Raw genomic sequence first — 27,895 nt, 5'->3', positions numbered from 1 at the left:
TCCCGTCTGGTACAGTCTCTTCGCGCTCGCAGCTGACATCCCGTCTGGGACAGTCTCTTCGCACCCGCAGCAGACATCCCGTCTGGGACAGTCTCTTCGCGCCCGCAGCATACATCCCGTCTGGGACAGTCTCTTCGCGCCCGCAGCAGACATCCCGTCTGGGACAGTCTCTTCGACCCGTAGCATACATCCCGTCTGGGACAGTCTCTTCGCGCCCGCAGCAGACATCCTGTCTGGGACAGTCTCTTCGCGCCCGCAGCATACATCCCGTCTGGTACAGTCTCTTCGCGCCCGCAGCAGACTTCCCGTCTGGTAGTCTCTTCGCGCCAGCAGCAGACATCCCGTCTAGTACAGTCTCTTCGCGCTCGCAGCATACATCCCGTCTGGGACAGTCTCATCGCGCCCGCAGCAAACATCCCGTCTGGGACAGTCTCTTCGCGCCCGCAGCATACATCCCGTCTGGGACAGTCTCTTCGCGCCCGCAGCAGACATCCCGTCTGGTACAGTCTCTTCGCGCTCGCAGCTGACATCCCGTCTGGGACAGTCTCTTCGAGCCCGCAGCAGACATCCCGTCTGGTACAGTCTCGTCGCTTCCGCAGAAGACATCCCGTCTGGTAGTCTCTTCACGCCCGCAGCAGACATCCCGTCTGGGACAGTCTCGTCGCGCTCGCAGCATACATCCCGTCTGGTACAGTCTCATCGCGCCCGCAGCAAACATCCCGTCTGGTACAGTCTCTTCGCGCTCGCAGCTGACATCCCGTCTGGTACAGTCTCTTCGCGCCCGCAGCATACATCCCGTCTGGGACAGTCTCTTCGCGCCCGCAGCAGACATCCCGTCTGGTACAGTCTCTTCGCGCTCGCAGCTGACATCCCGTCTGGTACAGTCTCATCGCGCCCGCAGCAGACATCCCGTCTGGTACAGTCTCTTCGCGCCCGCACCAGACTTCCCGTCTGGGACAGTCTCTTCGCGCCCGCAGAAGACATCCCGTCTGGTAGTCTCTTCACGCCCGCAGCAGACATCCCGTCTGGTACAGTCTCTTTGCGCTCGCAGCAGACATCCCGTCTGGTACAGTCTCTTTGCGCCCGCAGCAGATATCCCGTCTGGTACAGTCTCTTCGCGCTCGCAGTATACATCCCGTCTGGGACAGTCTCTTCGCGCCCGCAGCTGACATCCCGTCTGGTACAGTCTCTTCGCGCCCGCAGCTGACATCCCGTCTGGTACAGTCTCTTCGCGCCCGCAGCTTACATCCCGTCTGGTACAGTCTCTTCGCGCCCGCAGCTGACATCCCGTCTGGTACAGTCTCTTCGCGCCCGCAGCTTACATCCCGTCTGGTACAGTCTCTTCGCGCCCGCAGCTGACATCCCGTCTGGTACAGTCTCTTCGCGCCCGCAGCTGACATCCCGTCTGGTACAGTCTCTTCGCGCTCGCAGTATACATCCCGTCTGGGACAGTCTCTTCGCGCCCGCAGCATACATCCCGTCTGGGACAGTCTCTCCTCTTGCCCGCAGCAGACATCCCGTCTGGGACAGTCTCATCGCGCCCGCAGCAGACATCCCGTCTGGGACAGTCTCTTCGCGCCCGCAGCTGACATCCCGTCTGGTACAGTCTCTTCGCGCCCGCAGCTGACATCCCGTCTGGTACAGTCTCTTCGCGCTCGCAGTATACATCCCGTCTGGGACAGTCTCTTCGCGCCCGCAGCATACATCCCGTCTGGGACAGTCTCTCCTCTTGCCCGCAGCAGACATCCCGTCTGGGACAGTCTCATCGCGCCCGCAGCAGACATCCCGTCTGGGACAGTCTCTTCGCGCCCGCAGCTGACATCCCGTCTGGTACAGTCTCTTCGCGCCCGCAGCTGACATCCCGTCTGGTACAGTCTCTTCGCGCCCGCAGCAGACATCCCATCTGGTACAGTCTCTTCGCGCCCGCAGCAGACATCCCATCTGGGACAGTCTCTTCGCGCCCGCAGCAGACATCCCGTCTGGGACAGTCTCTTCGCGCCCGCAGCAGACCTCCCGTCTGGTACATTCTCTTCACGTTGGAACCACAATTCTCGCGACAGAAGCGAAGCGATTGACGGGATGCAATACCGAAATATAGAATTGTTGTAAACATATAGTTTTCTTCACCAGTAAAATACTCCCATACATTTTTTTTACCATTTCGAAAGATGGGAACAAAATTTTAAAATATCAGTGACGGCAGAATATTATTTTGGTTAATGCAAGGTGAGCTTTTTAAATATTCATATGTGTGCGAAGCCGCGTCGCCTCCTACATCCATTTTGTATGCCTGTATGTAAGTGTGTTACTGACAATAGTAACGTAAAATTTTTAAATTTTCGTTTTTTAATTTTTAAGTTTACTTTTATTTCTTCCCCTTCCCCTTCCCGATAAAAATTAATGCATTTGCAACTGGTAACATTCTCACGACGTATACGACAATTATGGATGTTTACAAGTTGGTTTAAATTGACCTTCTTGATAACAAATATCTTTGATCCTTATTTAATATTTATTTTAAAAAATATATTTTTTTTTCACCAACTAAATAAGTACAACCACTAAAAAAAATACTTGCAAAACAAAAATGCACCTGTTAAACCGGCATTCGGAAAACTAATTCGGTTTCTCATTTCGGAAGCTTCGTGCTTGGGAGGTGATGGACATAAAATTATTTAAATCCAGGAAGTATACCACGTCCACGAAATTTGTCCCCCTGGCTTCACTGATACGTCAAACGTGATTGGTTAGTTAAGTAATTTAAGCGCATAGTGACCATCGCGTAGAACCTGTCACGCTATTCGGATGCCAGCACTACTGAGTTATCTTCAAATTATTGGCCCGAAATTTTGAAAGAATTCGTATAGTATGCCGACAAAACAAAAGGGATTTAAAGTAAAGAGCTTTCGGATGACCTGCGTGTTTTTATTTCTGATACACTCCGTGCCTCTGAGCGGTGACTGATTCGTATATTTTGCAAAAATCGTGTTTCGGAATCCAAATTAAATACGTGTTCTGCATGAGCTCCTTGTAGTTGGGAATGTTGCTACCGCAGCATTCCTGATATTTAAATCACATATTTTGCCATTTAGCGCGGAACTGCAACTTCGGGCTCCCGAGTTCTGTTAAACCTGCATCGACTCGCCGTGTTTGGCCGATGTGTCGCTAATATTTTCACTTTCTAGCGTCAAGATTTTTCCAGACCTATGACAAAACATTTTTTTGTGCCTAATTCTGGCATTGCGGGTTTTCTTACATAAAAGAACTGAAAATAATTAGAGTCGGACAGAGCACACTGTAATTAAAAAAATAAGGTTGTAATTCCTGGAGTTTAACAGTTTTCCAACCCGTACGTTGAATCTGCGCATCTGTGCGTGCATCACATCCACCGTGACTAATGCCGACGGAAATCATCGTCCACCTCCGTTCGGCCCAACAGTCACATCTGCAGTCACAAGCTATATTCCTGCCGCACGCTGGTACAACCCCGGGGTCAAACCTGAGAGCACGCCACCGTGGAAGCAACCACAAAGTGTTCCGGCACAACGTCATACATTCTTACAGTCATTCCTGTCGGGTGTTGGCGATTCTTTCGAGCACGCTACTTACTTTACGCACCACTATAGCTTGGTCTGTAAATGCTGCTGACACACAACGGCGAACGTACCTTCAGATTATTCCTTAAGGGGGATGGAAAGTAAAATATCTTGGGAATGCTGGAATCGAATATCAAGGATAAAATCTGAACTACTCATCATATTTCTTTGCGGTTTGTTTTGCCAACTAGATAATTTAATTACAGAGGGTTGTGTGTACAGAAGTGGCCACAATAATGCATAGTTGTTTAGAAAAAAATTAAATAACTTTATGCAGAAATAAGGGGTATTAGCCACAAAATTATAAATTATACCAAAATATAATTTTTGAATGGTGTAATACAATATTATCTAGAGCTCTATAATACAGAATTTTACGTAATTGCTCAACAAGCGTGTCCTTCCTTACCTAAATGTTGCATGGCAGGTTTTAATTGGTTAACATTCCTTTAAAATTCAGCGATCAAATGTTTTTCACTTTTATTATAATAGAGTTCTAGATAATATTATATTACACAATATAAAAATTACATTTTGGTATAATTTTTAATTTTGTGGATAATACCCCTTATTTCTGCATAAAGTTATTTAATTTTTTTTTTAAAAAACTATGCATTATTGTGGCCACTTCTGTACACACAACCCTCTGTAATTAAATTATCTAGTTGGCAAAACAAACCGCAAAGAAATATGATGAGTAGTTCAGATTTTATCCTTGATCTTCGATTCCAGGATTCCCAAAATATTGTACCTTTCCATTCCCCTTAAGGAATCTATCCTAGATGATATCCCATTTGGGGTGTAGCCTACCAGGAGAATGTTCCATCTTTTCTGATTCTTCACTTAAATAAATCTGGCTTTCTTGAGTCTTTTTTTTCTATCACAGTACGTTATTATTTCAGACTTATAGCTTATATATATACTTTATTTCATTAATAACAAGAACATATAATAGACAACAATGCACACACACGTATAAATACTTGTATTGCGAACTGCCGCACCACATACAGTATATTGTCACAATACAAGCTTCCAGATCTCCACGTCCTACAGTGCGGCGCTGCGACCGATATCCCCCCCCTCCCCCCCCCCCCCGAGGAGCTACCTGGTGGCGGTCACCAGCGCCGGAGCGCGGGTAGGAACCAGTTAGCTGACGGCGCCGAGCCAGGCCGTCTCCGGACCACGCTACGCCCACGGTCACGTCAACCAACACAAGCGACACGTGCCGTTCCGTTAGTGCTGGGCACGCCCACCTGCACCGGGAACCAATTACAGCGATGCCGTCTGGAACATCTCTTTAAGGCAGACACAGTGGAAAGACTACCTATCGCAGTTACGATGGCACGGCTATTAAAAAAAAATATTTCTACCTGGTTTTTCATTTGATGTTCCCTATACCTAAACCGTTGGTAAGTAGGAGGTTTATTTATATGTAGATAAATATTTATGTATACATAACTTTGGCTATGTATTTGAGAGTACCCAGTTCGTAATATCGGACCTCTTTTATTGAAGTGTAAACATCTTAGCTCTCAGGTACACGGCAGATGGTAGGAGTTATTCCGTGGAAAATGGAACTAAAGTCAGTGAACGGAAATGTGACCCAAAAATGGCGGACTAGCGTTGAGCAACATAAACCAGTATATAGTCACTTTCGTAAACTTCAGGGTGCATACCAAGCGTATTGGTGTGCCAAATGAAACTTTATGATAGTTTAACTAGCCTGGAATATATTTGGTAAAATAAAATAGACAATGTAAGAAGTAATCTCAATTCCTGTCATTAATTTTTTGGTATTCTCCATGTGTTCCTGTTTATTCCTGTCAATAGTTTGGTTGGATTTTCCAAGTTCTTCTGGTCATTCATAGTGACGCTTCTGTTGGTTTTTCTCCGTGTTCTCCTGTTTATTCCTAGCGAGACTTTTGCTGATGTACTCCGAGTGCTTCTTTTTTATTTGTGAAAAAAAAACTCTACATGAAAAATATTTTACTTAATAAGGCATGCAATTTTATGTATAGTTTCGTATAAATTGTCGATTTCATGTTACTAAATCAGCACTAGCAATATTTTAATCAGGTGAAAAAAAATAATAATTGCTCACTTGAATACTATGCCTTTAAAAAGCTGAGAAATTCTATCATGCAAGATAAACTTCCTTCTTCTTGATGTCTAGCGAAGCACCTTTTTCTCTTGCGACCGTGAGAGAGCATCCCGTATCCCGCATAAAAAATACTATTTACCTCAACACATGAGGCGTCATCTGTTGGTAGGAATAGGAACTGGACATTTTGGCGAATTTTGGCTAATTCGTGGTAAAATTTTAAAATTTTAAATCTTTTTGGCAATTTTTTTGCAAGATGTAAGGTCAAGTTCTAGGTCAAACATTATGGCCACCGTGACTTCACAATCCAAGAGAGTGGTTGACTCCACCGACTACACACTATTACCCTTGACACCGGACGCCCATTTGCATACTACTTATATGAAATGGTTTCAAAACTACATTCAATGTTAAAATAAATGTTAATGAAACAATAAAGTAAACTAAGTACGAGAGATCATATGCTGCTATAGTCTTTGCCAAGCAACTTGTCTTGTAAAGATTATTTCCAATTTTCTACGTCTACTTCTGCAAAAAAAAAAATTCATTTCAACAGTGTTTGAAAACAGCTTCACGTGAATGACCGATTATAGTTAACAGATGTCATAATTTGCTTTGAAGAGAGAGTTGGGAAAGAGAACCAATGGCAGTGCTATTAGGAAATGTACAACTCGAGACAAGTTACGTGACACCGACTTAACGAATTCGCCAACTCATCTCGTACAGCGACGCGATGAGATCACTGAGAGGAGGTTGTTTCAATGCACCCATTTTATAGTACATTGTATCGTCCGGCTACACAGAAAAATAATTCTGCGCTTTTACAAAAGATTCCTGTGTAAACCAGTTGCCAAGAAATAGTTTGTAATACTACAAGAAAGATCCTGTAGCTTTATACAGCACATGGCAATGGTTATTTCTGCATTATAGGAAATATTTTTTGACATAATGCTGAGTATATCATACCGAAAAAGGCGCATATTTTTTAAAATATTTTAGTTGATATTTCATTCAAGAATATTTGTTTTTAAGAAATGACAAGATAATCTAAGGTATATTTTTTATAATTAGGCTTTGTATTGTTTTATTAGGTTTAATAATGTACGTGGTTATTACTGGAAAGCCATTCAGATAATGGTTTAAAATTAACGTTAACTGTTGGAGGTACGGGGGCGAGAGAAAGCATAAATGCCCGGGTATGAATCCAAACCCAGTATTACTTCGAAAACTATTTTGCTGTCATACATTAATTTTCATGTAAACGTACAAATTCACAAATATCTATTATTTTAATGAATATTTTTGTTCCACTTATTAAAAAATTACAGTGTAGAGTACATAGTCCATCGGAATTGCGAGGTGTTCTAAAGTTTCCGTCGATTATAGAGTAGGGGCAGGCATTTTTCGCGGATAAATCTGAACGTCTATTAGTCTGCAACACGGTATACCAGCACCAGCGGTTTATTCCTTGTGATTGGCGGCCGTCTGCGACAGAAGTCGTTGCCTTGTTTGACCGAGCCACTATGGACGCGTTTTATTCCGCATTGAATTTCTGTGATTGGTGTTGTAACAATCGACAATGCATGCGAAATAAACTCACTCAATCATGAAACACAGACAATGCTACAGTGTTTTAACTTTTAGCTAGTCTCGGAATCTTTTCGCGAATTCTGCATGACCCTACTATAGAGTGTCGCACGCTTGGTTCGCGGCGCAGGGTAAACGGCGCCCAGTGTTGCCGGATTGCTACCACATCCTCACCTCGGCGCCGACCTTCGACCGGGACACGAGACGAGCTGATCCTGCGCTGCCCGCCTCGTTTAGCCTCTCCCACGCCCGCCAACACAAACACAGTCTCTCCCCGCGCGGGAACAAATTAGGCGGCCGCCTCTAAAAGGGCCTATCACACGGCTAATCATGCGTAAAGGCGGGGGGTTAGGGACGGGGTGATTTTAAAAACAAATAATAAACAATTTGAACACGTATATTAAAAAAAAAATTGTTTGTCTGTAAAGTCGGTAAAGACGATAGTTTAACGTGACAACGTCATAAAAAAACATTGATGAAATGATTGCATACTTTTATGAATAAAATTGAATCATTTTTATTGAATTAGCACTACTTTGTATGGATACAAAAAAGGAGTGAAATGAAAACTACAATTTAATTGATAAATTTACTTTTATTTGCACTAATTAATTCAAATAGGTTTATTACTTTAACGAAGAGATTATTTTAACTATAACTTTTATACATGTTTGCTATTTCACTTCTTCTAATCTGTGTTATTCTGTTTAGGATAGGACGATGATAGGAAAAGTAGGAAACTAATGGGAGTGTTTCAAGTTAAATGTGCCTCGAAAAAGTCAAATAGATGGTTGTTCCAATCGAGTGGAAGAGAGATAGATGCGGCGCAAGCGTACAATGAGTGTAACGGGACACAGCGTAACGGGACAATGTGCGTTACGTGACACTTTTTCGTGCGTGTAGCCGGCATTCATCGATTTATTAGACGTTGTCACGTCAAAAAAAACTTACATAAACGGTCATACGGGCCTACAGAAGAAGTCGTATTTGAGATGTGTTCTCACCCAGTAACATACTGTCATCACTGTTATTCTGCCAAATTTCTCATAACTTCAGGGGAGGGAGTATATATCCCTCTTCCTTATTCATCCCTCTTTCGACCGCCATTGACCTCGCGTATAAGATAGCCGGTTCCATCCACTCACCCGAAACAGGAACTTGGATTTATGAATAGGACCATATTTCCCCCTATAACATTTCGAGGATGTACGTCAATACACACTAGCTTCGTGTGTGTTTCGAATTTTTTTGAGTTTCTCCTGGCAAGTGACTCCCCACTGCCAACACGCGTGCGGAAGAAACGTGTCCAGAATGGCACAATGGCTTCTCTCGCCGGCGGCTGCCGTTGCAAGGAGGAAACCGCCCGCGTGGGCGTGGCTTATCGCAGCCTAACGAGACTGCATCGGCACCCCAGTGATCTGGGGTCCACAACAAACTCTCCGCTTCCGTCGCATCACGCCTCTGTGCACAAATGTACGGCATTAAACCCCATGAAATCAAAAATCTACCAAATTTAACCACGTCCAAAAACCTACATCACTTAATCATACATCTTACGCTTGTTTTACTCGCATACTTCAACACCATTGCATCTTCATTTAATGCTTTTCAGTATTACGCTAACATGCTCACAAAAAAATTAAGCGTTATGTTTACGTGCCTGCCTCCAATAAATTCTTATGTATCGTTTGTCAGTTGTTGTCGTGTGTCCAAAGAGAACGACGCATCAAGTACTTATGTGTTGGAAATGAGGTAGTTTCACTATTCGTACTTCACAAGTATTTAAAATTATTTTTATAAGCAAGGCAAGGAAAATAATAAAAATTTGGCGGATGGGTATCGATCACGTTTTTCTTTACCACGTGAGTGACTGGCGCTTGGTGTGTGCTTACCCCTTTCTTATTTGCCCTGCTGTTTCGTGAGATTTTAATGTATTTTGTTATTGTATCCTAGAACTTAGACTGTTTAAAATATGATTAATAAAGAAAATTAACCTGTACTGCCTGGTATCAAACCGCGGACAGGATTCGATCGAACCATTCATTATATTTACAAGTTAATTTTGATAATTTTTGGAATTTTTTCCTGAGTTCCTAGCTTAAAATTACAGATTTTTGAAAAATGGTGGCCAAGACGGCCAGCACAATGCCGGGGCGCCCTGGAAATAAATAATTACTGCACTCTAGCGGGTAAAATTAATATAATATGACAGCAGCGCCCGTTAGCAGAAAAAAACAATATTTCAGATCCAAGATGGCGGTCTCGAGCAGAAGAAAACAAGTTGGGTGCCGTGACGTCATACTGGCTGACGTAATATCCGTCTGGCATTCGTGGTGAGAGGTCAGACTGCCAGCGGCCTCCGTGGAGGAAGGATATGTCGACATTTATATTCGAATAACCTTGCAGGGTTTGAACCGAGGACTCCATGGCATATGTTCTTATTTATTAAAATTATTTATTTTAATTTTTTTTTCAAATTAAAATTTTTTTTCCTTTAAATCAGATTATAATTATGGATTTTCAATATCGTGGACACTTTAAAATTGTGAAAGTTATTTTTATCAAAATATCATCAATAAATTTTTTGTTGAAATTTTAATATTCTTCCCGAATTTCCAGCATTAAAATTATAATTTTTCAAGATGGTGGCCGTAACGGAAGGTGCATCGTTGACGTCATAATTTAAAAAATAATGCCCATGACCTCCTAATGATCGAGATCATGACTTCAGGGGCTTAGGGTGGCTTGCCGGCAAGTAAATTAAGCAGCTTTTATGAATATTTAGCTTCGGGAATTTTTGAGCACTAAAACGAAATTTTTTTCCTTAGAACAGAATTTTTTCTTTCGATTCAGGAAATTTTATTTTTTTGTAGATTTTTTTGGAGGAATTTACAAAATACTCGGAAATTTGGGTGAATGTTGGTAAAATTATGTCAAATTTTGAGTCTTTTTGGCAATTTCTAGCAAATTTTGAATATAAAGTTCAAAGGTCAATTTAAAATGTGTATGTCATCCAAGATGGCCGCCGTGATGTGACAATCCAAGATTGCGGACGATGGCGGACATTGTCTCTTACTTTGCACCAAGCACCCTTGTGCCGAATATACATTTGAATTTTACTGTCTTGAAACAACAAAATAAATATAAAATATTAATAATATTTGGCCATAAATTATTTAAATCATTTAGAATAACATATTCTGTAATTTAAATTAGAACGAAACTCATTTTAATGATTTTCTTTTACAGTTGCATAAGAGAATGTCATAATAAGTTAAAACAGCTTAAAAATAGAAATATATTTCGTCTTATATTCTGTTATAATCAGATTGTTCTTATTTTATTTTAATAATGTAATAACTAAATTGTTTTCATATTGGTTTATTTTTGGTTTCAAGCTTTTATTTTATGAGTAACCATTTGCAATTTATTTAAAACTTTCAATTGTAATAACTGTATCTGTACATTCAGGTCACCGTAACGAAAATATCTAGCCGACGAAATCAACCCAGTCGAATTCTGTAAAAGTCGTTGTTTACCTTCTATTTTCGTTTTTGTATTTTCGTCAAACATGCACGATGGGACCTTTCCTAACGTCTCACTCCGCCGGTTCCCGTCGTGCTGATAGGTCCGTCGCTCACAGTCACAACCACGCACGAAGTCATCTTCAGCTTACCGTTCTTCCAGCAGATCTGCTACAGTCAGCCCGTGTTAACTAGGCTAAGGCAGTCTGTTTGCAAGTGTCTTTTCAGCAGAAATACACATGATTAAAATGTAATTTATTTATATGATGTAGAACATGCTGAAATGTACTACACTGTTACTATTTTGATAGCCCTTTCCCAAATACAATTAAACTATAATTAACTTTTTTAATTTATTGAGTGTGAAATTTCTAATAAATTCATGGTACATTTCCTATAATTTAGTTATTACTTTCAAAACTATAGGACAAATAGCTTATAATTTTTGTATGGTAAAATTTCCTTAGAGTTTTACACGTTTAAAGCTTACATCACATGCTAAGTAACGAATCCAGGTAACAAAGGAGCGTGGTAACGAAGTATCAAATATTCATATATTTAAACGCGGACGTGCAAAGTGCTATGTGTATTTATAACCTCAAACGACGCTCTGACAGCCGTCCGTCATGACGGGGTTTCGACAGTTGCGTCAGCAAATGGAGCGTGCAGTGTCGGGAGGACACGGCTCTGTGCTGCGCAGCTGCTGCGAGCAGTCTACCTCCCGACTCTCTGCTGCGCAGCTACTGCGAGCAGTCTACCTCCCTCGCTAGGCTCTGGTCGCGGCGCGAGACCGCAGCGCAGGCAGTCAACGGAGCTCTGACGTCACAGCGTCCTTGCGGGATGGATAGGGCCATGCACATTTCGCGGAAAGATCCCGAGACTAGCTGAAAGTTAAAACACTGTAGCGTCGTTATTGTTTCGTGATTGGGTGAGTTTCTCTCAGGTACATGTTGATTGTTACAATACCAATCACAGCGCGATTCAGTGCGGAAGCAAAAGCGTCCTGAGTGGCTCGGTCAAGCAAGGCAACGACTTATATCTAGGGACAGGAAAAATTCGCGGGTTCAATGACCTCTAGGATGAACTCCACAGTTCTACGTACACTCGGTCAAATGCCACCCACTCATTGACTGCTGTCTTGTGAGACGTCCCAAAGTAGCAGCCTGTGATTCGATTAAGCTTTGTTCGGGCGTTTCTCATTGGCCCAGAGACATCCAGGTGAGTTGTGAGCCAATAGCAGAGGCAGCACTGAGGTATAACTATTTGTATTTTAGCCTATCGCGAAATGAATTCGCGAATTTTTCCGGTCTCTACTTATATCGCAGACGCCCGCCAATCACAAGGAAGAAACCGCTGGTGTCGGTATAGCTTGTTGCAATCTAACAGGCGTTCAGATTTTTTTCGCGAAAAATTCCTGAGCCTAGGAATGGATTCTTCGGCGCCGCTGGCCCGTCACCCGTCATAGTCTGCCGCTGAAGACGCGAGCTCAACAATTCTGCTTCCACGAAACGGAAATTGTAGAGCAAATGCCCTGACTTTAAACCCATATTCCTCCGCGTCCTTTCTTTATATTTATCTCTAACAAAAATATTAAATGTCTCATGAAAAAAAAAAATATATATATAAATATATATTGTGTGTATGTGACTTTTTAACACTGACAAAGTCTCAAATCGACACTTACAGTTACAGACTAATCAATGTCGTGACAAAACTGAGGTTAAACAGTATAATCTATTCTGAGAACTATGTACAGAGTTACGATTCTTACGTCACATGGAATTTAGCCTTACATGCCAAAAGAAAAAGAACTCTTTAAAAGTTTACCCTTTTTGCAACAAACAATGTCTAAACTCAAATACAATACGCAGGCTGAGTTTTCGCAACATATTTATTTTAATTCCCTGAACCAACATATGTTTCCCTGATTATTGCTTGGTTTTTCCACGAATTAAAAATTCCCTTACATATCCTTTTTCATTCCCTGTTTCTCATTAATAAGTACATTTTGAACATCACTTTAGACTCTAAAAACTTCTACTTTTATGTGGTCGCATTCTATTATTCAGAAATGTACACTTTTAAATTTAGTTTATTATCATTCTGTAACGGTTTTATCAAGCTGTTACAACAACGAGCAATTAAGGACGCAATATTAGTTTAGTGAGAGAAATGCGTGAAAAATCCTTTTAAAAAAAGAACCACAAGCTGCTACCGACAATAATAACTAAATCTACATCTATAAATGAACCCCTATTTCTCATGGTCATGCTATAAATTGAGAACTGATTAACCTATTTAATTCATCTTTTTTTAAATGTTTTCAAATACTTCGTAAAAGTCCTTTAATTTAAAAAAATTAAGAAAATTGCGCAGAAACTTAGAAAATTTAAGAAAACTTATCGAATATCTTTATTAAACTTTTTTTAATACAACCTTAGCCCCAGCGTTATATACTCTTTGCTAAGCACGTTTGAAATAACTGTCAGTTGTTTGACAGTTGTCTGTCAGTTGTTCAGACAGATCGCACATCGCCAATATCGTTTACAAATATCGCATAATTCTAGCGTAGCGTTATATTCTCTTTGCTTTAGTTAGTTGTATCGGTCGGAATCAAGGACTTCATCATGGAAATCCATGGTAGGCATTAAGAACGAATTATAACCCTTACCCAGCTCCCTGGTCGGAATGATATCTTTGACGAGGTAAAATTAAACCATTTTGCTTTGATTTTGCATATTGTTAATGAATTAAGGTTTTCATTTCTTAGTGCACACTGCACAGTCGATTGAATCGGAAAATTTATGGAGTTTTAAGTTTGTTCATTTATAATTTTCAGTTCAAATTTTGATATTAAAAATGCCAAGAAGTAGATTTACAAACATAGACCGCAGAACTCTCAATGCCGCAAGTAAAAGATATTTAAGAGCAAGTCAAACTGATGAGCAACGTGAAGCGCGAAATGAAGTTGAACGGAATTGATATAAAAAACATACAAATGTTGCATTTGATCCATATCGAGCTGCATTCAATTATAACGTGGCAATCGATTACAGTTCACAGCAAATCGTTGCTATTGGACCTATGAACGTTGTATGTTCATGTTGAAGTTCAAAAATGAAGCCCCTGGATTGTGTTGCGCCAGCGGCCACGTCAAATTGATGTCATTGGAAGCGCAACCAGACCCACTACATTCGTTGGTTTCTGGAAATGGGCCAGATTCCAAACATTATTGTTGACTCATATCCAGCAATACAATAATTGCTTTCAAATGACCTCATTTGGTGCAACAAAAATTATTCGAGATAATTTCATGCCCACTTTCAAGATTCAGGGTCAAATATATCATCAAACAGGTTCCTTATTGCCAACGCCGGACAGTGACTACAAATTTTTGCAAATTTATTTTATGGGCGATTCAGCAAGACAATAATTCAGTGAAAAGACCAATTGTGGAACAACTCCAAATATTTTTCCATCAACGCAACGAATTGGTTGCATTATTCAAGATCACATTAGATCGCATGCCATCTGACTACAAGACGCCTGTAGGACAATACACAAGACGTTTTAATGCACCAACAATTGATGATGTCGCTATTGTCGTCGTGGGTGAAAATTATTTAGAAACTCGAGATATTGTTTTATATCGGCGGAACGATCAACTGCAGCGTGTCTCCGAAACACATCGATCATGTGATGCGTTACAATATCCTATATTATTTTGGCAAGGTGAATATGGGTATCATTTTTCAATGAAGATGATAAATCCAATTACAGGCGCCGAAACTAACAAAAAAGTTAGTTCAATTAATTATTATTACTACCAACTGATGGTTCGGGAAAATGAGGACAACTACATCTTAAAATGTCGGCGTCTATTTCACCAATAGGATGCTGTGGATATGTACGTGAAAGTTGAGACAGTGCTATTGACAAATATCAGGTTGAACCAGGCAAAACTCTGTTCCGAGTAATACGTTCATCTGCGGGATGCAATTAATGCTGACGGAAATGCACAGAATGTCGGCAGAACAACTATTCTCCCAGCAACATACGTCGGAAGTCCTTGGCATATGCATGAATACGCTCAATATGCTATGTCGTATGTACGTCATTATGGCACACCAGATTTGTTTATCACGTTCACGTGCAATCCACAGTGGACAGAAATTCGACAATAATTATTACCTGGCCAATCACCCATCGATCGCCACGTCATCACTGCAAGGGTGTTCCAAAGAACATTAAAATCACTCATGGATATTATTTTCAAGCATCGCGTAATCGGAGAGACCCGTTGTTGGATGTATTCAGGCGAGTGGAAAAAGCGCGGATTGCCACATGCACATATCCTCATTTGGTTGGTTGAGAGGATAAGACCTAATGAAATCGATGATGTACTATCAGAAGAAATTCCCGATAATGATGAAGATCCACTGTTACATGAGGTGATTACAAAAAATATGATTCATGGTCCCTGCGGAATATTAAATCCTATTTCTCCGTGTATGGTTGAAGGGAAATGTTCAAAACGCTACCCAAGACAAGTAGTAGCGGAAACAATTACTGGAAATGATGGTATTCCACTATATCGCCGCAGATCTACAGATGACAATGGAAGGTCAACAATAGTCAAAGTGAATCAACAGGACATTGAAGTTGATAATCGTTGGGTTGTTCTGTTTTCGCCGTTACTCTCAAATACATTTAAAGCACACATAAACGTCGAATTTCGCCAGTCCGTGAAATCTATTAAGTACATTTGCAAGTACGTGAACAAAGGTAGTGACATGGCTGTGTTCGGAGTTGCTGCCGAAAATTCAAACGATGAAGTCTCTCAATTTCAAATGGGCCGCTATGTTAGCAAGAACGAAGCGATGTGGCGTATTTTTTTCATTTGCAATACATGAAAGACACCCCTCAGTTGTTCACTTGGCCGTACATTTGGAAAATGGTCAAAGAGTGTATTTTACAACGGAGAATGTATTACAACGAGTTGACAGGCCGCCATCGACAACATTGACCAGCTTCTTTGAAATGTGCCAGAATGATGACTTTGCCAGAACGCTGATTTACTCTGAAATGCCAAGATATTATACCTGGAACCAATTGTCAAAGAAATTTTAACGATAGAAACAAGGGCAGCCAGTTCCAGGTTACCCACAAATATTTTCCGCCAATGCACTAGGACGTCTTTACTCAGTCCATCCCAGTCAAGACGAGTGTCTTTATTTGCGTTTACTGTTAGTCAATATTCGTGGCCCGACATCATTCCAACAACTGCGAACAGTTAATGGTGTATTGTGCGGCACATACAGAGAAGCTTGTCAACATTTGGGATTGCTAGAGAATGACGCTCATTGGGACCACACACTCGAAGATGCTGTAATGTCGTCAAATGCTAAACCAATACGAACATTGTTTGCTATAATTTTGTGCAGATGCTTCCTATCTACACCGATTGATATATGGAACAAATATAAAGATCATATGGCCGAAGATATTTACATCAGATGCGTCTTAGAACATTGAATGCAGATTTGCAAATTAACGAAGATATTCACAATTAAGCATTAATTTTAATTGAGGACATGTGCTTGATGCTTACTAACAAAAGATTATTACAATTAGGAATTATAACGCCCAATCGCCCAATGCACGACTTATTTAATCAAGAGTTGAGACGCGAAACCCAATACGATTGCGAAACATTAAGAGAAACCGTTCAAAGACACGTACCCCTTCTAAATCAACAACAAAAATATGCCTACGATACACTCATGCCAGCAGTAAACAATGGAAATGGCGGATTTTTTTTCTTAGATTCGCCCGGTGGAACTGGAAAAACATTCTTTATATCATTGATTTTGGCAAAAATTCGATCGCAAAACGGTATTGCACTTGCACTTGCATCATCAGGTTTTGCAGCAACGTTGTTGGAAGACGGTCGAACAGCTCATTCAGCACTCAAATTGCCATTAACATGCAAGTTAATGAAACTCCAATTTGCAACCTTTCGAGGAATTCTGCGATGGCCAAAGTGTTGCAGTAAAGCAGATTAATCGTTTGGGATGAATGCACGATGACACACAAAAAATCTTTGCAGGCATTAGACCGCACAATGAAAGATTTACGAAACAACCAAAACCGGTTTGGTGTAGCGATGATTCTATTGGCAGGTGATTTCCGACAAACATTGCCAGTAATGCCTCGATCAACGCCAGCCGACGAACTTAATGCATGTTTGAAGTCGTCCATTTTATGGAAATACGTCAAGACACTCAAATTAAATATTAATATGCGAGTCGTATTGCAAAATGACGAATCTGGTGAAGTATTTTCCAAACAATCGCTCGATATTGGTCATGGCATAATTCCTGTTGACACAACGTCTGGATACATTACATTCCCTGCAAATTTTTGTCACTTTACTGAATCAAAGACCGAAATCATCGAGATGGTTTTCCCAAACATTGCTGAAAATTACAAAAATCATTTTCGGTTAAGTTAACGTTTTATATTGGCTGCAAAAAAAAACGTTGATGTCAACGAAATGAATTTTCAAATTCAAAGTAAGATAGCTGGCGAATTTATGACATACAAATCGGTTGATTCCGTTACTAACCAAGATGATGTCAACTATCCAACGGAATTTTTAAATTCCCTGGAATTGCCTGGATTACCACCTCATAATCTGCAACTAAAAATCGGATCGGTAATCATAATGTTACGAAACATAAACCAGCCACGGCTTTGTAATGGCACCCGGCTTGCGGTGAAGAAATTAATGATCAACGTCATCGAAGCCACAATTTTAAAAGGGAAGTATTAAGGCGAAAAAGTTTTGATTCCATGCATCCCTGTGATTTCGAACGACATGCCATTCGACTTTAAACGGTTACAATTACCATTGCGGCTTGCATTTGCAATATCAATAAATAAATCGCAAGGGCAGTTGTTAAGTGTTTGCATTAATCTTGAAAAACTATGTTTTTCACATGGCCAACTGTATGTCGCCTGTTCCCGTGTCGGAAAACCATCAGCATTGTTTATTTAGGCGCCAGGAAATAAAACTGACAGTGTTGTGTATCAACAAGCATTACAATAAACAATATGTTATAGAGATAATAAAATATTACAAACATATACAATATCAAAATATACAACGATAGAAATAATTATTATTAGTATAGTATTCCAGTTTGAATTGAATGACGTACGTCGGGTCAGCTAGTATAGAAAAAAATTAGGTTAATCAGCAAATATAATTTAGAATTTTATGTTGATACCAAATGAATCTGTTAAATTTCGGGTAATATGCAGATTATTTCACATACCCAGGTTATTTTTAATTGAACTTTACATTTTCCTAAATATTTTTTTTGTACTTCTAAATATTACCGTTTGTTTTTCATTTCTATTCGTACAAACTTTTTTTTAAATTTTAAATTCAACAAACTTTTTCGCGGTGTAAATAAAAAATTTATGACATTTACGTCATAACAAGTCAAACATTAAAAAAAACATGTTTTTTATTTGAATTTTGTTCGGGGTGTGCTCTTACTTTAGTCACTGTCTTATAAGTCGCTTCAAAAGTTTCGAAATAACCTGTGTTAGATAATCAGTTTTTAAATGATTTTATAAAATTACCTTGTGAATGGTTGACAAACGACGGGGGTTTCTTTCGAATTGAAAAATAAAGTAACCATGAACGACTTGAATGCACGAGGATGGAAAGTTTCGTGATACGAATGACCTTGACACCGGACTCGACGGAGCTTCCCGCACCCCAGCCCACGTGGTCCCCTTGTTGGCTGCTACCTCGTAACGACCGCTGAATGGGCCACAGGAGATTTGGGCTTTCTTTTGTCACTGGTCTGTGGTCCACTCACAACCCCGCCCCCCCCCCCCTTCCCAACCTCTTGGCGTGCCAAGCAAACCTCTCGTCCAATGGCGCTCCTCGTACACTGTAAATACCACTTGTAATTTTTTACACTGAATGCAAGTCGCAGCAGATTCTGCACTGTGTTGTCGTATTGCATTACGTATCATAGCTGGGTTCCTCTGTCGCTGCGTTCTCCGAGATTGTTGTTTCTCTGTATTTACAGTTTTTTTGTTACAACTCTCTCGTCATTGTTGCAACTCACTCGTGTAGTGTTCAAAGTGTTCTTAATTACTAGAAACAAGGAGTACAAAAGGAAGTGTTGAATTTGTGGAAAAATCCAGGGAATAATCGGAAACACATATGTTGGGTCAGGGAATCAAAATAATTTTTTTTTAATACAAGCACATCCTGCATTGCTTATTCATTAATTAAGCCATGCATATTGTATTTGAGTTAAGTTTTTTTTTCGCTAAAGAGTAAACCTTTGTAGAGTTATATTTATTTTGGCAAGTAAGGCTGAATTCCCTAAGACGTGACGTGGGAATCATAACTGTGTGCATAATTCACAAAATAGTTGTTAATGTTTAACAGCAGTTTGGTCACGAGATTGAACAATCTGTTAGTGCCTGTGTTATTATGATACTAAGCTCAATAATTCGTTCCACGTATTCAACATCTGACTTTAGCTGGCTTTGGCTTATTTTCTCTGTTTAAGTGTTTTCATATTACTTTGGTATTTCATACAGTGCAAACAAGCAATAACGTATGTCTAAAAAATTAATTAAATCGATCTCTTTTGATTTAGAGTAATTTTGCACATTCATATGTTAGTGTGAAGCCTAGTAGTAAAATTGTAACTGTTCGATAAATTTGCTAAAACTCTTGATGTATATTAAAGCTGTGGTGTATAAATTAGTAAATGCTATAACTGTGTTGCTTTGCAAGTGGTAGTTGGGAAATGTGTACCACTGTTATTTTGACTATGCGACTTATTTGAGTCTGAACTGCTTGTCATAAATTAGGCAAACTCTATAGTATTTTGAAGTCTGCGAGTATTTAAAATAAAATTTAATACTTCTCAAAAATATTTGGCATTGCACATTCAGACAAAAACAGTCTTTAGGGTAAAAACATATTTTATTTAAAGTCCTGAAAAAATACGAGAAGAGATCCGACGCTCTTGTGTAACAAACCGAGTGTAGATAGTGTTTTTTCTAAAAACTATTTATCTTCGCCATGTGAGCGCAGCGCAACCATGAACTATCAGGCACAATATAAAGGGAGCCGGAGCAGTGGTAATACAATGAGCTCTCGTTCCAAGGGACCCGGTGTCAAATCCCGCTGCGGCAGTTCTGATCTATGTTTTCCATGGTTACCCTTAATTCACTCCAAGAAAATCAATTTGCAGCTTATAATTAATTGGATATGAATTACAATATTATTCATCTGTACGGTTTGATGAATGATATTGTCAATAAAGGTGAATTTGACTGTAATTTATACTGTGTTATTTTGATTTTAGCTCTAATATGAGGACATGAAGCCTAATTTCTCTCAACTTATTTGAGATAAGTCATAACAAAAGGGTATGTCAAAGATTAATTTAAGAAAAATATTTAGTTACACTGAGTGGATTAATTGTATTAATTTTATTATTGTTATTGTTTTTTATTTAAATTTTAAATTTAATTAATATTATGAATTAAATTTGTTTACAGTTTATTGCACTGTTACGATTTATTTTTATAATATTTTATTAGAAATTATTTTTTTACGTTTTGTATCAGAGTACATAAACACTTATTTATTTTTCTCGAATTAGTTTGATCTATTATAGTATGTTATTTAATTTATATATGTATTGAGTTTTTATTAATGTTGCGGTAAAGTCATGGTGCGCTTTCAATCGGTCACAGGAAAGCAACGAAAGATAGATATAAATGAGAAATATTTTCCAAAGAAAAGGTAAACTCCTAGAGAGTTCGCCAAATAAAAGGTAAACTCTCATTTATTTGGTGTGATATGCTATTAATAATTAAATTTTAGTAGTTTATAGTTTTATTCAAATAATTTTTTTTAAATTTTAAATGATAATTTTTATTTAATGGCTGATACTTTCCCAGATTTCTCGAACCGAGTTACTGAACTTATACGTCTCTAATAAAATCGTTGTCGACAACATTAGTTCAGCTAAAAAATAATAATAATCTCCTATTATCATTCCTTCCAAGGTTCATAGCATATTTTAGAAATATAACAAATATAACTGTCACTATGACTTCCGCTTCAACCGAAGTGAAGTGTATTTTTTAAAGCAATATTTTTAAGCGTGGACTGAAAAATGTTTTATGAGTTGATGAATTTAGGTAAAAAATTTTCCAAGCTTCAACAAACTGACCGATAACATACGTTTGACGTCCACCAGCCTGTGGTTAAGGTTTATAATCGGCTGAACGTCTTAAATACAGTTCCATCAAACTCTTATCCCAAACACAAACATTGAAGTGTTTAAAATTTATGCCGTCACCGGATCCATGCTAAAAAGTAGCGACAGTCATGAATGTAAACGTTTGTAAAATTTAATGACTTCTCTTTGTATCATGGACTACTATTTGACACGCCTTAAAGGTCTAGAAGCCAATGAAAAACATATTTAAAATTTCATTTGACCGAATTATGTGCGACCCAAAAATAATGCGAAATTCGGCTGCATCTAATACACACCTGCCATTGTTAAAGACCGGAAAAAGATAAGCTAAATAATAAATAAGTACATATATCTTTAAGCTGCTTTTTCTATTTGGTTCACTGTCAGCTGGACGACTCTGAGCCAATGAGAAACCCTCAACCAAAGAAGTAAGGAATCACCGGTAAACCAGCTGAGACGACTCAAAAGTAAGTAGCCAATGGACTGGCGTTGTTTGCCTGAGTAAACAGAGAAAAGTGTAGTCTACACTGAAGTTCGTCGAAACCACGAATTTTTTTAGTTCTTATCCCAGGGGAATGCATTTTTCGCGAAAAATCTTATCGCCTATTAGAATGCAACAAGGTATACGCGCACCAGCACTTACTTTCTTTTGATAGGCAACTGTCTGAGAGATAAGCCGTTGCCTTATTTGACCGAGCAACTCAGCTTACGTTTTCATCCGCACTGAATTACTGTTGTTGGTGTTGTAACAATCGACACTTACATGCAAGAAACTCACCTACCCACGAAACACAGACGACTCTACAGTGTTTTAAACATTCAGCTAGTCTCGGAATCGTTTTGCTAAATATGCATGCCCCTACGTATCCCTTGTTTTAAACGTTCCGATGTTAATGGATCCTAGCCTGGCACCAAATAATAGCGCTAGCTAGGCAGGGTTCAACAATAACTAAGTGAATTTAACGTGCTTAAGAAGGGTCTCACACGCCATCAAGTTTTTTTGATCATTTTCCAGTCATTACCGATGGTTAAGAGATACTTTTACAATATTTAACACTATACATCTCTTGGGTTTGTTTTTCCGTTAAAAAATATTTGAACAAGTATTTACTAAGTGTTTTATAACGTAGCGCAATTTTTTTGTGATTGTTATCAATTTCTCGCCTTTTTGCAGCATTTATATAACACTTAAATAATATTTCTTTAAAATATTAGTAGCAGAACAAAAAAAAAAATGCAAGAGAGGTTCAGTGTTAAATTTACAGAAATAACGCCTACGTAATAGTAACAAAAAAATTGAGAAATCAAAGTTAACATGTTGTGTGAGAACCCACCTAAATGTTACGAGTCCAAACGTTTTGCAACGTGATCACTGTGCGTCACGCGCAAGATTCGGCCAGAATATTTAATTAATGAGACCCTGGTATTCGTGTGGCTCAAATAACTTCATTAATTTATTCTGGCAGACGTCCAGCTCACGCAGTGTTCCCAACAAGTTCCTAGCGAGTCTGCTGACCTTCTCGCGCGACATTGTTTCCACACCGGCGCGCACGTGCTGCCCTTAGGAGAGCGAGTCGCTGGTCTCGCACAGAATAGCGACGTGACCCCGTTATGCATAGTCAATGAGATTCAGCGCACTCTCTCGGGTATGAGAACAGACATGAGATCACCGATTGTTTGTCAGCCGACACACAAGCGGCGACCAATTACTGGCTATCGATTGATCGAAATTCGTGGGAGCAGTTATAAGAAAAAATTTCATTCTTTTTTCAATATCATGAAGTTATTGTTATTTTATTATGTATAGATTTTTTTATTCTATTAAAGAAAACATTGGTAAAATTTCAAGAATTTTTTTTCCAGATTATTTTATAAGTTGAAATAATTTGGTTTCAGATAAAATATAACTCTCACTTTCGTAATAAGTTTTATTTTACACTTAAAGAATATTTTTAAATTTAAAGTATTTATTGTTAGGGACTGGAAAAATTCGCGGTTCAATGACTACTAGGATAGACTCCACGATTCTCTATGTACAAGAGCAACTATCACCTGGTCATTGGCTACCGACTCGGGACACCTGTTTACTGCGATTCGTATGATTCGATACTTCTTTTATTGATGTTTACCATTGGCTCAGAGTCCTTCAGGTAAATTGCGGTCCAATCACTGAAGCAGCATTAAGCTAAACGAGTTTGGATTCCAGCCTGTCTCGAAAGGAATCCGCGAATTTTTCCGGTCTCTATTTATTGTTGTCTGTCTAGCGACAAAACGTCACAGAATTTACAACTTAGTACCCAAAATTCAAACTTAAATAAGTTTGGTAAGCTATTTATTGAAAAATGAAATTGAATCAAATGTTGTGAAAAATCTTATTGATTTTTTTTTTAATTTAAGATACCTAAATAATAATTTCTTTGAAAACAACATATAGTAGCACCCATCTTCCAAGTTGATGTACTATTTTATTTCCCACTGTAAAAACTAGGCACAGACAGAGAAGTCGTTTGAACCGTTCTTCATAAAAGCTGAGGCTTCGTATTAATTAAGTGTAAAGTTTAAACCGGTTTTGGTTCGTTCTTATTGAGTAAGTAACTACTTCGCTTCCAGGGTTTATTTTAGACCCCGTCGTTGCCATAAAGTTTTCTGTGCCTGGTGCTACTTAACAAGTTGTCAGTTTCACTTTTACGAAATAATTAATGTTCTCTATTCGTGGGAAGTGGGAACTATAACTGGTAACATTTTAAATGTGGGACTTGGAAAAAAACTCTCAGGACAATTACAAGCACTGCCATTTTCCTGTCATATCATCAGGAAACGACAGCTACAGCGATGCATTTATCTCTATCAGATTGATGGCAAAAGTCAAGCACCAACAGCATAACACATATTTTAAAGTACTTCCTTATTTTTAATTTTGCCAACGTAAGTTTTACACGCACTTATTTCGAAGGGAAGAAATTTGCGGTGGATGCACGAACATAACATTGATGAATGTAGTTCATTTGAGGCCAGTATAATTTTCTGAACTCTATTAATTGTAAAAAGACTATCCCAAGAAATGCCTTCGGCTATGATTTGGGCCGTGAAAAAAATTTAGGGTTACCGTTTCATCATTCATCTAATAAAAGTCGAACTCTAGGAGCATTCATATTATTTGGGTATCCGTATTTTATAATAGCTCTTTTATATTTTGTTTTACCTTGAGTATACTAACGCATGAATAAATTTTTTAATTGGCTTTTGAGTTTTACACCAATTTTAAGGAATTTTATGATTGTAGGCTGTAATTAGGAACACACGCAAATTTTATATCGCCATAGTCTAGTGACATTGATGTTGGGTGGGGATGATTACTTGAATCGGTACTTAAAATGTATATATGACCGTATAAGCGTATTGTATCACTAAATATTATGCAAATAAATGTGTAATTCGTTTTAAAAAATTGGGTTTTTAATGTCACGCTTTTTTATTGCACTTATATTTCGGGATATGTGGACGAGCGAGATATGCTATGCTAAAAAAAAAAATCTGTAAAATACCTCAAAAAATTTACCACTCGGGGTCACAGAGCAAGACATCCTAAAACATTACATTTTACAATCGAGGATTTATCACTAAAAATTTATACAACCAATGAGCTTTCGAGTTAATTACACATAATTTTAAACTAACTTTATAAAAAATTTAATATCTGTTCTGAAGCACCACGTTACATAAAACCACTCTACTGTTTGAGTGGTAATGACTTAGCGCTTGCTGGGTTAGAATTCCAAGTGACGCAGAAATAGACTATGAATATGGGCGAAGGTTCAAGCTGTCTGCAAGCTTCCGTGCAAAAATTTAAAGGTAGTAAGGTGCTGGCGAAATTAAGCTTCATCTTATGGTAGAGATATGAACTCCACACACTTTTACACAACACACAGCTGCAAGATTTTACCACGCCACTTGATTTCATGTGATAAGTTTATCTGGATTGCGTATGTTATTATTGGTTATTTTTGCTCTAGAGCGTGTCAAAACTATCTGTGTTGCAATGGAAAAGAAATGCAAGTTTAACATGATTTGCATTTCGGTCTCTCTCTAGAACAAACACTAATTTTGCAAGCCCTCTACCCATGGACTACATTGACATTTGAAATACTTGCAAAAACAAATGTTCCATGTCCCACTGTTATGCTGAGGAAAGGAGCTAATAGGTCTTCCGACGATTCATTGTGTTCCAAAACACTGAGGTACAGGCGCAGTCATTTCTGACGTCACATTTTTAACACTACCCGCCCCCACCTTCTACATAATCCTTAATATATATTTCTTTGCTACGTCCTAGAACTGATGTAGCTCTGCCCTGCAGATTCTTCAATGTCGTCAATACACATGATTCAGAGTTTCGTCTCATCTACTGTAAGACGAGGTGTCGAGTGGAGGTATTAATTAATAACAGGACTTTTATGTTATTCACACTTACTAGCTTTTATAATCGTAATACGATTGCTGTATTTCAGTGTTGAACTGGAACTGGAATGCGTGTATTGGTTGACTTTTAGCGTTGTGTTTTCTGCATTGTGGCGCTGACGAATCCAAACGACTGGTGTTTCTGGGGAAGAATGGTGTCCGGGTGGCCCATGGATTCTCCCCGCCCTCCCTGACCCCATCACTGGCCGTGACAGAGATGTTTACACAGTAAGAAAGGTAAAAAATTAATGCTAATGTGATGGTTCTTAAACTACACTCTGAAACACCGTTAGAATTGTTTTAGCATCTCATTCCATAAAAAAACAAAACTACCTGGCAAAATTAAAACCAAATACGATGTGCATGGCACAGTTAAAAGTTAAGACGAACAGAAATAGCCATTGCATAACCATTTTATTAGTATATCCTGAACCTTAGTAAATTTCCGTCACGATAACCTTAATTTACCAGAAATTTAAATCCTCTAACTACTTAGATTTACTTCGTTTTCTTTTATTCTGGCCATCTTGTTACTTCGTTATTATTCCGGATTTTTTTGTTGTAAAATGCACATAAGATGATGGATTATACAACAAAATAAAAATATTTTCAATTATAAATGGAATACCTTTGAAACATGGCTTAAGCATTCTTTATGCGATGCTCTTCTGCAGAGAGAGCATAGTAGCCCAGACAGTACAGAAGTGATAACGGCAGCGTTGCCATGTACATGCATAACCGCATATTCTCTATGCACCACATACTACAAGGAGCGGCATGCGACAGTAGAACAACCAGGAATGCTCGAGTCATTTAGTCAGTGACGTATTTACTAGCAAGTGTCATAATTATCACGGATTAAAATACGGTTAATTCAATTTAAAATTCATGAAGGAAGAAAAAAAGAGTTAATTCATTCGCGCCAAGCTGTAAGTCTTAGAAAAATGCCTTTAAAACATCAAATATGTCTTCATCAAGACAATTAATTATTTCCCATGTCGAAGTTAGCGAGCAGGTTGTATGTTACTGACGTACTTTATACATTCTTCCTTTCAAACAGTCAGGCGCTTTTAATAATAAAAAAACACGTTCAAGAATAATGACTAAATAAATTAAATATTACTCAACATTTGGGTAAATACTGAGTCTGAAAATTCACAAACACCGCACCCAATATAAACTACGATTTTTAATGATTTACTTTGAAACCTCGTTGTGATTAAATGTACGGAGATAACATGATATCGTACATTAAAAATTAATGTGAAGCGACCTTTGACAATATTGTACGACATGTATATCCACACGGTATTTATAGTGCGTATTGTTCAAAAATAAATGTAGATTATATACGCTAATTTGTGTCGTAGGCTTGAAAGTGTGTACTCCTATTTCAATTAAATTTTTATACGATGTAAAATCATTCATCAAAAGTATTTCTATATACATGCATATATTGGTAATAGACTTGGAACTTTCAGTAGATTTTATTTTGTTTAACGGAATAAACAAACACGATGAAATGGTTGCGTGTCAATTTCATTTATATCAAAACTGCCAATATCTCATTAATTTCAGACTTAAAAAGAGCTTCTTGCCCTAATGCCGATATAAAGACAACCGAGTAGTAATGGTGACCTAGTATGTCATGGACATGCTGTAGCTGTCATCAGTGCCAGCGACGCGCGTATGACGTAAGCAGAGCAGTAAAGATCGTGCGGGAAGGAGAGAACATTAGCATACCTGCTGCAGTACATGGCGACGACAGTGTTCTCAGTCCATCATTGTCGCAGGTTCGGTTCGCGGCTGTGTGCGGAAGAGTCCTCTAGCAGGCGATGAGAGAGAGAGAGAGAGAGGGTCGGAAGGAACACGGAGGCACGTGGTGCGTGGAGCAGCCTCTGGTCGGAGCGACAGCCGCTCCAGAGTCGACCGGCCGGCTGGGAGGCGCGGGAACTACTGGGCCGGCGAGCGGGCGTGCCGGCCCCGCCAGGGGCAACGCGGGCGGGCCCCTTCGGGCGCGCTCGGCCGTCTCCGCCGCCGCTCGGCGGCGCCCGGCCGGGCTCGGGCCCCTTCGCTTCCCGCGCTCGCCGGTTTGCGTCGCGAGCTCGTGGTTGAATGAATGAATTAGAGCGCAGCTTCTCGTCTCGGCATCTAGGTCATTAGTGGCCATGAGGGGAAGCCAACTTTTCACAGACGAGAGAGCCAATACCCGAAGTTCATGCATTTTCCCCGTATCTTTAATGTAGCTATCCTAACCAAATCAACTGTCTACAATGTTTTAAACTATTTATAATGTAGCTAACCTTACCT

The 27,895-nt window shown here is 39.2% G+C and overlaps 1 protein-coding gene across 1 annotated transcript in view; it reads right to left on the bottom strand.

Annotated features, from left to right (window-relative positions):
* Positions 1–27,528, bottom strand: part of LOC134533761 (collagen alpha-1(XV) chain-like) — a 405,900-nt gene extending 378,372 nt beyond the window's left edge. Inside the window, exon 1 of the mRNA XM_063371399.1 lies at positions 27,329–27,528. Coding sequence (XP_063227469.1) covers positions 27,329–27,342 — 14 coding nt within the window. The 5' untranslated portion in view covers positions 27,343–27,528. The remainder of the gene's footprint in view (positions 1–27,328) is intronic.
* Positions 27,529–27,895: the final 367 nt, after the last annotated feature.

The sequence above is a fragment of the Bacillus rossius genome, chromosome 7 (assembly GCF_032445375.1).
Source record: "Bacillus rossius redtenbacheri isolate Brsri chromosome 7, Brsri_v3, whole genome shotgun sequence".
Taxonomy (NCBI): Eukaryota; Metazoa; Arthropoda; class Insecta; order Phasmatodea; family Bacillidae; genus Bacillus; species Bacillus rossius.
Note: the sequence above shows the minus strand (reverse complement) of the source record. Positions and strands in the feature narration are given on the sequence as shown.